Source organism: Nanorana parkeri, unplaced genomic scaffold (assembly GCF_000935625.1).
Source record: "Nanorana parkeri isolate BGI_ZX_2015 unplaced genomic scaffold, ASM93562v1 scaffold2364, whole genome shotgun sequence".
NCBI lineage: Eukaryota > Metazoa > Chordata > Amphibia > Anura > Dicroglossidae > Nanorana > Nanorana parkeri.
The window spans coordinates 52,152-63,344 of record NW_017308632.1 but is presented as its reverse complement, the minus strand read 5'-3'; the positions used below and the strand labels follow the sequence as shown (position 1 = coordinate 63,344).

General features: G+C 55.0%; 1 protein-coding gene across 1 annotated transcript in view; it reads right to left on the bottom strand.

Annotated features, from left to right (window-relative positions):
• Positions 1-272: 272 nt before the first annotated feature.
• Positions 273-11,193, bottom strand: part of SPAG9 (sperm associated antigen 9) — a 50,508-nt gene continuing 39,587 nt past the window's right edge. Inside the window, 11 exon segments of the mRNA XM_018573398.1 lie at positions 273-566; positions 852-995; positions 2,112-2,204; positions 2,861-2,958; positions 3,603-3,978; positions 5,380-5,493; positions 7,111-7,282; positions 7,410-7,558; positions 10,043-10,110; positions 10,369-10,449; positions 10,535-10,617. Coding sequence (XP_018428900.1) covers positions 448-566; positions 852-995; positions 2,112-2,204; positions 2,861-2,958; positions 3,603-3,978; positions 5,380-5,493; positions 7,111-7,282; positions 7,410-7,558; positions 10,043-10,110; positions 10,369-10,449; positions 10,535-10,617 — 1,497 coding nt within the window. The 3' untranslated portion in view covers positions 273-447.

The following is an 11,193-nucleotide window of genomic DNA, read 5'->3' as shown; positions in this document are numbered from 1 at the left end:
GGATTTTTTTTACAGCCAGAAACGCGACAGCGGAAGAGATTCCTTAAACATTCGACCAACATGGAGGACGAAAGCCGCCGACTTCGCGTCACCGCTTTCCTTACGTGAATGTTTAACGGAGGAGCGGAAGATGCAAAAGGTCCCGGCCGCGTTAATGGAGACGCAATGACGGAGCTCGTTGTCGGCAGCGAGGGTGGGAGGTTGCAGGCGTTGAAACGCGAAGAATCAGAATCCACAAAAAAGATGGCTGAAAGCGTCCGCTCAGGAAGTTCCTGCGCCAGAAACGACGCATTGCGTTAGCTTTGTGAAGGTCGTTTATATACAGAGAGTCCAAAATGTTAAAATATTCGATAAAATATTTCAGGAGTAGAAAAAAAAAAAAAGATGGAAAAATACATCATGCAAAAAAAATATATAAAAAAATGTCCTTCCGCGTCCCGGCGTCCTTCACTCGCCGTCGCTGCACATGACCTGCCAGACGATGAGGTGGCTCCTCTCCACTTTAGTCATGGAAGGATCGAAAGGCAGAGACTCATCTAAATGTCCAGAATCCGTTCCGTCATCACCTGAGGAGGACAACGTGAAATGTAGAGACAAAAACTATCCCATGATGCCCCAAGGGTCTCGGCCCCTCCCACAATGGTGAGATTTCCCCCCCAGTAGTGTCTCTGCCCCTCCCACAATGGTGAGATTTCCCCCAGTAGTTTGTGTCTCTGCCCCTCCCACAATGGTGAGATTTCCTCCAGTAGTTTGTGTCTCTGCCCCTCCCACAATGGTGAGATTTCCCCCCAGTAGTTTGTGTCTCTGCCCCTCCCACAATGGTGAGATTTCCCTCCAGTAGTGTCTCTTACCCATCCTAAAATCGATGTACCCCTCTCCTCCGCTCATCACCAACATGGACTTTTGAGGCGGGTTACTCAGCTCCTGTTGCGCAGCGGCACTTTTATCCCCGACTGAATCCGGCGTGCCACCACTGGACGGGCAAATCACCTGACCTGGGGAAATGACCAATCAGAACATTCAGCCCCCCGTACAATCCCACAAAGTCAGCCACCCGTGTCCCCCTTACATATGCGTAGATGCGGCAGGAAGAGAGGAATGCGATGTGTTTTTTGTTCATCTAGCACTCGCGCTGCTCAGGGTGCCTCTCATATCACTTAGGCCCCATTCGCAAATCGCGCGCTTGTCGCGCGATTTGCACTTTGCGCGATATCGCGCAAATGCTTGCATTGAAACGCGGCAAAATCCGCTCCAAAAAGGGTCCTGCTGTAGCGACGCACGACCCGCGACAGCAGGACCCTTTGCCCCATTGCCAAGCATTGGAGAGCGATACCGCGGGAATTACCGCGCGATAAATCGCTCAGTGTGAACGGGGCCTTAGAGCCGAATACATCACAGACCGGTTGCAGGACGGATACGAGTAACGTGTAACTGCTCCCCGGCAGCCGGCACCATGATCCACCCCGTCCTGACATGGACTCTGCAACGCACGCGGCTCGTTATTCCGTGACCTGTGCACACGCCGGGACAGCAGCTTCTTAAAAGGAGAACTATGAGGTCAGTGTTTTTCCCCATAGTTCTCCTCAGGGTCGGGGGAGGACACAAACTAGCGTCCTCCCGTCACCCTAGGCTCAGTATATAGGGAGCTACAGCTCGCAGTATACTGAGACGCCGCAGCCGGGACGGATCCCGACATTACTGTCTGGCTCCGCCCAGCTGCGTGAGTGACAGCTGGCTCTGTCTACCTAGAGACGGAGCCAGCTGTACCCGCCCCCTCCGTTCCGCCAGTCAGCGCTGAAGGATCGGAGTGGGGCAATCCCTGCGGGGAGCCATGAGTGACAGTCACGGCTCTCTGCAGGTATAGATCGAGAGGTGAGCGAGTGACGGTATGTGTTCTCGATCTATTGAGCCGACCTGTCAGTCTCATTGTCACACGTCGGCTCAGATTATGAGGCGGAGTCATTTTCCCCTCATAGTTCTCCTTTAATGGTGCGGGAAACCTTACCGGCTCTACTAACGACCAACAGCAGCCATCATCGACATGCCAACCATCCCATCAGCTGCTGCTCACACACACTTGCTGGGATGGAGGAAGAGTAGGGATTCAATACCCAGCTGCTCCTGGCTCCCTTCAGCGCTGGCCTCATCTATAAGGGCCACAGCATGGTATTGGTGCCGAAGAGGAAGATCAGAGTTCAGATCTCCTGCACAGAAACCATGTGACCAAGTAGCATTTGGTCACACGAGGGCAAGCAGTGAAGGAGCCGCCGAGCAGCATTTTCTCCAGGAAAGGTACTGCGGCCATCACACAGCTGCCACTTCCCTTTAACACATACCAGTACCTCCTGCTGGCAAAAATTTAGGTAATTGGCTCATCAGCCTATCCCACCTCAAACTAACCACTGAACAGCGGCGTCCCGAGGCTGGGCGTCACCCGGGGGGCGGAGACCGGGTGACACCACCGCCGTGATGTCATAACGCATGCGCACTGGTCTTTGAGCCCTGCCGGCGGCCATCTTGGTGATGGACGCCGGCAGAGAGAGGAGAGGACGTCCACCTGGCGGGATGAGGTATACCTGGTCTGGTGTCATCCCCCACAATGGTGTCATCCGGGTGCGGGCCGCCCCCCCCCCCTCCCCCTTGTGACGCCACTGAACCATCACGTTCTCAAACAATTCATCCCCACACAGCTCCCTCCTCATGTATCACTGGCCCCTCCCCTTTTAGATTGTAAGCCCTCAGGGGCGGGGCCCTCCTTACCATCTTGTCTTGTGATTGTAATGTCTTCCTTATATTGTACAGCGCTGCGCACACTGTTGGCGTTATATAAACCCTGCACAATAATAATGCTTTTAGATACTCTGCCGCTTCACTTCCCCATTCCTCTGCCTTTGCGTCACGCAGCTTCTCTTCCTAGTCGTAACCTTGGCTCTGCTGCGCGCTCCATGTGGATGACTCCTGCGGGGGAGCTCGGAGTGTAAACGTTCAGTACATCCCTGAAGGGCAGCCATCAGCGGGGTACGGCCGATACTCATGTAAGGGGCCCGGGCAGCCCGTCCGGGTCCCTTACATGACTATAGGCCGACGGCGAAGGGCGAGGAGGACTGGCCCTAGCAGCACAGGGCCCCAGCGGCTTCGAGACAAGCTGGGGCCCCATCAGCGATGCTGCTCGTCTGATGCCGTACTGGCCGGAAGTGACGTCATGTTAGTGACGTGACTTCCGGCGGCAGACGAGGCCACGTGTGCAGGTAAGAGGAGCTAGGAAGCAAGGAAGGAGAGGGAGGGATGCAGCCCTGACCGGCCCACCTGAGACCCCTTCAGAGCCCACCATGGAGTCTCAGGTGGGCTGTGCGGCATCTATGGTGGGCTCTGCAGGGTCACCCAGGTGGGTCCTGTGTCCAGCGCGTCAGTAAGCCCCGTGTCCAGCAGCGGTGGCGGGGGCCCCAAAATTTCTGACGGCTGCCTTGCATCCCCGCAGTACGCACGCAGCATTTCCCCCACGTACAGATAAGACACGGTGGGGGAAATGTACGGCGGATACGTACTGAAAACCGGTTTATTTTTCGGCCCGGACGTACAATCCTACAACCGGCTAGATTCACAAGACACATCCATTTGGCATGAGAAGGCCGCGGAAGGACAGACAGGTCCGGGAGAGAGAGAGGAGAGCATTGCGTGGGAAGGAGAAGCTCCGGAGCGGATGATATGATGCGGTGACCAGCGCAGAGGGTGCGGCTGTAAAGATTAGCTGCGACACACGAGGAGGAGGAGGAGGAGGCCGATCCGTCCAGCCGTTTAGTAATACAAGAGAGACTACAGCCAAGGGCTTCCGGAGAAGACACATACAAAGGGGGGGGGGGGGTGAATCTACACAGCCGTGGCTACTAAGAAGTAAAGCCTGGGGAGGGAGGAGGGCTTGTTGACTGTGTCGGCACTTACCCCTCAACCCAAGTAACCGGCCCTGGTGCAGTATAATGGCTATAAGTAAGAGAGTAAGGGGAGGGTAGGGGACAGGGGGTGACAGTGAAGAACAAGTTCTTGAGGACCTGGTAGGCAAAGTCTTATCAACACTTGTCTCTGGTACTGGGGGGGGGGGGCTATGACTCCGCCCCCTCCACCCTGGCAGGACTACAATGCACATCTACGTATCCCTCACAAGTGGCAGGTCACTAACGCTCAATATGTAAATCAGCAACAGAGCGGAAGCTGCTTCAAAAAGAAAAAGCTCCACCGAGCTCGGGGAAATGAAAACTCATTCCAACAAGGTTTAAAGCTGAACTCCGGGATCAGCAGACACTGTCCTCGTACCAGAGTCATGTGCGTTCTCCTGGAATCGTGGTGAGCGCTGCGTGTTTCTTCCAGATCGGTGCAGTAATCACGTGTGAGACTTCCTGTAATAAAGACCGCCCACTGCTGCTCTCTCTCTCTTCTTGTGCAGGGTGACTGGTCTTGTCTCCGCCCCCTCCTGTAATAAAGACCGGTCACTGCTGCTCTCTCTCCTTGTGCAGGTGCAGGGTGACAGGTCTTGTCTCTGCCCCCTCCTGTAATAAAGACCGGTCACTGCTGCTCTCTCGCCTTGTGCAGGGTGACTGGTCTTGTCTCCGCCCCTTCCTGTAGTGGGTAGGGCCAGCTGGGACACTCCCACAGCTCTGCTATCTGTACAGGCCCAGTGATGATGTCACCACCACTTCATGAAGTATTACCTCGATAACGTAGCGGTTTCTAATGGCATTTGGTGCACACAAAGTGAATTTACATCCTTTATGGCTATTGAGGAATACATTTAAATAAAAGTTTAATAATAAGAGTTCGGCCATTAAAGTAACAACACATCTCGTCTCTGGGAGCCGACATACTGCAGACGCTCACTGCCCAGATCTGCAGATCCTACTCTAGTGTATGAGGGTCCCCAAGATAATCGTACGATAATGGCGGGAAATCCTGCGATCGTACGATTATGGTAAGGTGTGTGGAAGCCGCGCGACCTCTGCTACTGTACGGTCGCACGACTTTAAACTTACGGACATGTTCGAAAACCCGCCGAGCATCGTACGATGTTCGGCGGGTTTGTGGCATGTCCGTACGATAACAGCCGTAAGGGCCGGTGTGCGCAAGAAAGCGCACACTGCCCGTTCGGCATTGCGGTCATCGGAAGCCCTCAAGGGGGCGTGGCTTGCAATCAACGCAAGTACGATCTGCCTATGCAACATAGGCAGATCGTACGTTTTTTTAAAGTACCTTACAACCATCGCAAGACAAAAGTCCTCCAATGGTTGTAAGGTGTGTGCCCAGCCTTACACGTTCCTACCGCACAACCTAATGATGCCACGATTCCTCTGCAGCCAATCTGTATATTCACCACGTCCCGTCCATACTTACTTTCCGTCAGGGGGATGGAGATGATGACGCCGTTCCCGGTCCCGACCCACAGCCGGTTGCAGGACACCATCAGGGCCGTTATCCTAACGAAGGAGAACCCGAGCTTTCCGGTGCCTGGAAAAAAAAAAAAAAAAAAAAGTACAAACTCGTCTTTAAATTTTTTTTAATGGACGGAAAACACATAAAAATGTAAATTGATTGACCAGTAAGAGTAAAAAGAAAAGGCAACATTGCAAACTACAATGCCACGAGGTGTCACCGATCTTCCAGGGAAAATGACGGCCAGCGTCCATCAACTCACTCCCTATGGACCCCTCAGGCTGTCACCCTGGGGGGTGCGTCATCATGCCGACCTAGGCTCGGAATACTACTGCAATGAGCGGCATGCTGCACTCGTCATGATGTCAATGCCGTTCAGTGCAGGAGTAAGGGGCTGCCTATTACTGGAGGAGAAATCGAAGGACCTGTGACGTCACAACATGACACACACGCGTGTATACCGTATATCGCGTATGTTTTGCTCAAGCACGTCGTAAAAAAAAGGACCCACTAGAGCAGGGGTAGCCAAACTCCGGGCCCTCCAGCTGTGGTGAAACTACAAATCCCACGATGCATCTCTCTCCGGGAGTCAGGTCTGTGAGAATCTTGCAATGCCTCATGGGATTTGTAGTTCCACCACAGCTGGAGGGCCGGAGTTTGGCTACCCCTGCACTAGAGGAACGAGTCCATGCATCCATGACTATCTTTAAAAGGAGAACTATGGGGTCAGGGCTTTTCCCCATAGTTCTCCTCAGGGTCACGGGAGGACACAAACTAGCGTCCTCCCGTCACCCTAAGCTCAGTATATAGGGAGCTACAGCTCGCGGTATACTGAGACGCCGCAGCCAGGATGGATCCTGACATCACTGTCTGGATCCACCCAGCTGCGTTGAGTGACAGCTGGCTCTGCCTATCTAGAGACAGAGCCAGCTGTACCCGCCCCCATCCGTTCCGCCAGTCAGGGCTGGAGGATCGGAGCGGGGAGGGAGGGAATCCCTGCAGGGAGCCGTGAGTGACAGTCACCACTCTCTGCAGGGACATGATCGAGATGTGAGCGAACGCCGGTATGTGTTCTCTCACTTCCCGATCTATTGAGCCGACGTGTGACAGTCTCATTGTCACACGTCGCCCCGAACTATGAGGATGAGTGATTTTCCCTCACCTCATAGTTCTCCTATAAAAGGAGAACTATGGGGGTCAGGGCTTTTCCTCCATAGTTCTCCTTAGTGTAACGGGAGGACACAAACTAGCGTCCTCCCGTCACCTTAGGCTCAGTATATAGGGAGCTACAGCTCGCGGTATACTGAGACGCCGCAGCCGGAGCGGATCCTGACAATTGTGCCGGGATCCGCCCAGCTGCGTGTCTGACAGCTGGCTCCGCCTATCTAGAGGCAGAGCCAGCTGTACCCGCCCCCTCCCGTTCCGCCAGTCAGCGCTGGCGGATCGGAGCGGGGAATCCAGCCCCTCCCCTGTCACGGCAGAGATCCGTGACAGGATTGAGAGGTGAGCGAACCCGGTATGTGTTCGCTCACTTCCCGATCTATTGAGCCGACCTGTGATAATGAGATTGCCCCAAACTATGAGGATGAGCGATTTTCCCTCACCTCATAGTTCTCTTTTAATAGATTATCCCCAGAACCAAAAAATAATTAGAAAGCAAAACATTTACTGTACGCAACATACGGAACTCACCCAGCATTTTGCTAACGTAGGGCTCAATGTCCACGTCCTGCAGATGTTGGTAGGTGTGTGCATGGTACAACCGTAGCGTTGAATCGAGCCGGATGGAAACCCAAACCCCATCGCCGATCCACGCCAGCTGCCTCACCTGGCTCTCCTTCCTCGGATGGGCATCAAAAGATTTCTGGACACGTAAAAAAAAAAAACATAAGATGAACAAAACTGACCGAACAACCCAGATAAAGCGACACAGCAATGCGAGAACCGGGCGACGTAATCCGAGGAAAGGATCGCAGAACGGATCGGCTCACCTCGATCTTCATCGTCTTTGGATTCACAATGTAGATTTTGTTCCTGTATCCGCACCAAACCTTGTCATGGACCACCGTCATGCATCGGATCGAGTGGTGAGGACGGCCAAAATCGAGGAGGTGATAGTTGGAAAGATCCCATTGGCCATCTACACAAAAACAAAGCAAAACATTTACAAAACCGGCAAATAAAATACATGAACACAACCTTCCCCAGTTCCACCGCCCACAGACTATGGCTTAGGAATGCCCAATGTGCCCCTCATAATGGGCACAGCGGGTGTACAGACCCGGGAGCTCAGCACAGGGATGGTGGGAGCTCCTCATAATGGGCACAGCGGGTGTACAGACCCGGGAGCTCAGCACAGGGATGGTGGGAGCTCCTCATAATGGGCACAGCGGGTGTACAGACCCGGGAGCTCAGCACAGGGATGGTGGGAGCTCCTCATAATGGGCACAGCGGGTGTACAGACCCGGGAGCTCAGCACAGGGATGGTGGGAGCTCCTCATAATGGGCACAGCGGGTGTACAGACCCGGGAGCTCAGCACAGGGATGGTGGGAGCTCCTCATAATGGGCACAGCGGGTGTACAGACCCGGGAGCTCAGCACAGGGATGGTGGGAGCTCCTCATAATGGGCACAGCGGGTGTACAGACCCGGGAGCTCAGCACAGGGATGGTGGGAGCTCCTCATAATGGGCACAGCGGGTGTACAGACCCGGGAGCTCAGCACAGGGATGGTGGGAGCTCCTCATAATGGGCACAGCGGGTGTACAGACCCGGGAGCTCAGCACAGGGATGGTGGGAGCTCCTCATAATGGGCACAGCGGGTGTACAGACCCGGGAGCTCAGCACAGGGATGGTGGGAGCTCCTCATAATGGGCACAGCGGGTGTACAGACCCGGGAGCTCAGCACAGGGATGGTGGGAGCTCCTCATAATGGGCACAGCGGGTGTACAGACCCGGGAGCTCAGCACAGGGATGGTGGGAGCTCCTCATAATGGGCACAGCGGGTGTACAGACCCGGGAGCTCAGCACAGGGATGGTGGGAGCTCCTCATAATGGGCACAGCGGGTGTACAGACCCGGGAGCTCAGCACAGGGATGGTGGGAGCTCCTCATAATGGGCACAGCGGGTGTACAGACCCGGGAGCTCAGCACAGGGATGGTGGGAGCTCCTCATAATGGGCACAGCGGGTGTACAGACCCGGGAGCTCAGCACAGGGATGGTGGGAGCTCCTCATAATGGGCACAGCGGGTGTACAGACCCGGGAGCTCAGCACAGGGATGGTGGGAGCTCCTCATAATGGGCACAGCGGGTGTACAGACCCGGGAGCTCAGCACAGGGATGGTGGGAGCTCCTCATAATGGGCACAGCGGGTGTACAGACCCGGGAGCTCAGCACAGGGATGGTGGGAGCTCCTCATAATGGGCACAGCGGGTGTACAGACCCGGGAGCTCAGCACAGGGATGGTGGGAGCTCCTCATAATGGGCACAGCGGGTGTACAGACCCGGGAGCTCAGCACAGGGATGGTGGGAGCTCCTCATAATGGGCACAGCGGGTGTACAGACCCGGGAGCTCAGCACAGGGATGGTGGGAGCTCCTCATAATGGGCACAGCGGGTGTACAGACCCGGGAGCTCAGCACAGGGATGGTGGGAGCTCCTCATAATGGGCACAGCGGGTGTACAGACCCGGGAGCTCAGCACAGGGATGGTGGGAGCTCCTCATAATGGGCACAGCGGGTGTACAGACCCGGGAGCTCAGCACAGGGATGGTGGGAGCTCCTCATAATGGGCACAGCGGGTGTACAGACCCGGGAGCTCAGCACAGGGATGGTGGGAGCTCCTCATAATGGGCACAGCGGGTGTACAGACCCGGGAGCTCAGCACAGGGATGGTGGGAGCTCCTCATAATGGGCACAGCGGGTGTACAGACCCGGGAGCTCAGCACAGGGATGGTGGGAGCTCCTCATAATGGGCACAGCGGGTGTACAGACCCGGGAGCTCAGCACAGGGATGGTGGGAGCTCCTCATAATGGGCACAGCGGGTGTACAGACCCGGGAGCTCAGCACAGGGATGGTGGGAGCTCCTCATAATGGGCACAGCGGGTGTACAGACCCGGGAGCTCAGCACAGGGATGGTGGGAGCTCCTCATAATGGGCACAGCGGGTGTACAGACCCGGGAGCTCAGCACAGGGATGGTGGGAGCTCCTCATAATGGGCACAGCGGGTGTACAGACCCGGGAGCTCAGCACAGGGATGGTGGGAGCTCCTCATAATGGGCACAGCGGGTGTACAGACCCGGGAGCTCAGCACAGGGATGGTGGGAGCTCCTCATAATGGGCACAGCGGGTGTACAGACCCGGGAGCTCAGCACAGGGATGGTGGGAGCTCCTCATAATGGGCACAGCGGGTGTACAGACCCGGGAGCTCAGCACAGGGATGGTGGGAGCTCCTCATAATGGGCACAGCGGGTGTACAGACCCGGGAGCTCAGCACAGGGATGGTGGGAGCTCCTCATAATGGGCACAAGAGCTTATCAAGTGAAAAAATGACTAGAAGGGGAAAAGCAGCCACTTTGCTTTCTCTGTGGGTAATATATTGCACTTTCCTCCTGATCATCACACCTACCAACTCCTCGATGGAAGATCGCCAGAGTCCCGTCAGCCAGCGCCACCAACACAATCCCCTTCACATGGCTGAAACACAAAAAGGAATGCAAAAAATAACCAAAAGGGAGAATCATTTGTAACAAGAGCCGGAACTCCACAATTCAAAAAATTCCCAAATATTAGAGGAAGAGGAAAACTGGGGTGGGGGAGGGGGGATGATGGACTTCATAGTTTGATAACTCTACATCCATCACAATGAAGACCGGCTGCTCTCATACGATTCGAGGATTAGGTTCCAGGATGACTCTGCGCACTCGGCCATTTTCCCGTACAGATTATACTTACACAATACTGAGGATGGAATCTTTCAGCTTAATTTGGAGCAGACACTTCTTCCATTGGGCGACAGACGAGTGTACGTAGAGGCTGTAACAGAGACACCCGTCACTCAGAGCAATCACCTTACATATCGTTCCCAGCGAGGACTTCGCAGGGGGCGGAGACAACTTACTGTCCGTTCTGCGCTCCCAGCCACATGGTCGGCAGCAGGCTGTTCATCTTCTGGGCTTCCTCTCTCATCAGGTCCTTAGCGTCCTCCCGTCACCCTAAGCTCAGTATATAGGGAGCTACAGCTCGCGGTATACCGAGACCGATCCAGACAATGCTGTTGAGATCCGCCCAGCAGCTTGAGTGACAGATGGCTCCGCCTATCTAGAGGCAGAGCCAGCTGTACCCACCCCCTCCCCATCTGTTCATCCAGTCAGCGCTGGAGGATCAGAGTGGGGGGAGGAGGAGGATTCGGGGGAGTCCCTGCAGGGAGATGAGCGAGAAGTGAGCGAGCGCCGGTATGTGTTCCCCCACTTCCCGATCTATCGAGCCGACGTGCGACAGTCTCGTTGTCACAGGTCGGCTCGAACTATGAGGCCGAGTGATTTTTCACCCCCCCTCATAGTTCCCCCCCCCTTCAAGGCCACAATGGGCTCCACACTGCGGTATGTATTTAATGAATGGGCTTTAAAAATGAAGCCGTTGTGTATTACTGGGAAGATGATCAACATTCATTCATTATACTTGGGCTTCTATGAAGGGAGAGGAGCCGGCATATCTATATACTTGTACATATGGAAATGCAAAAAAATGACTTTTTTGTAAACCCCAACCAAAGCCTTG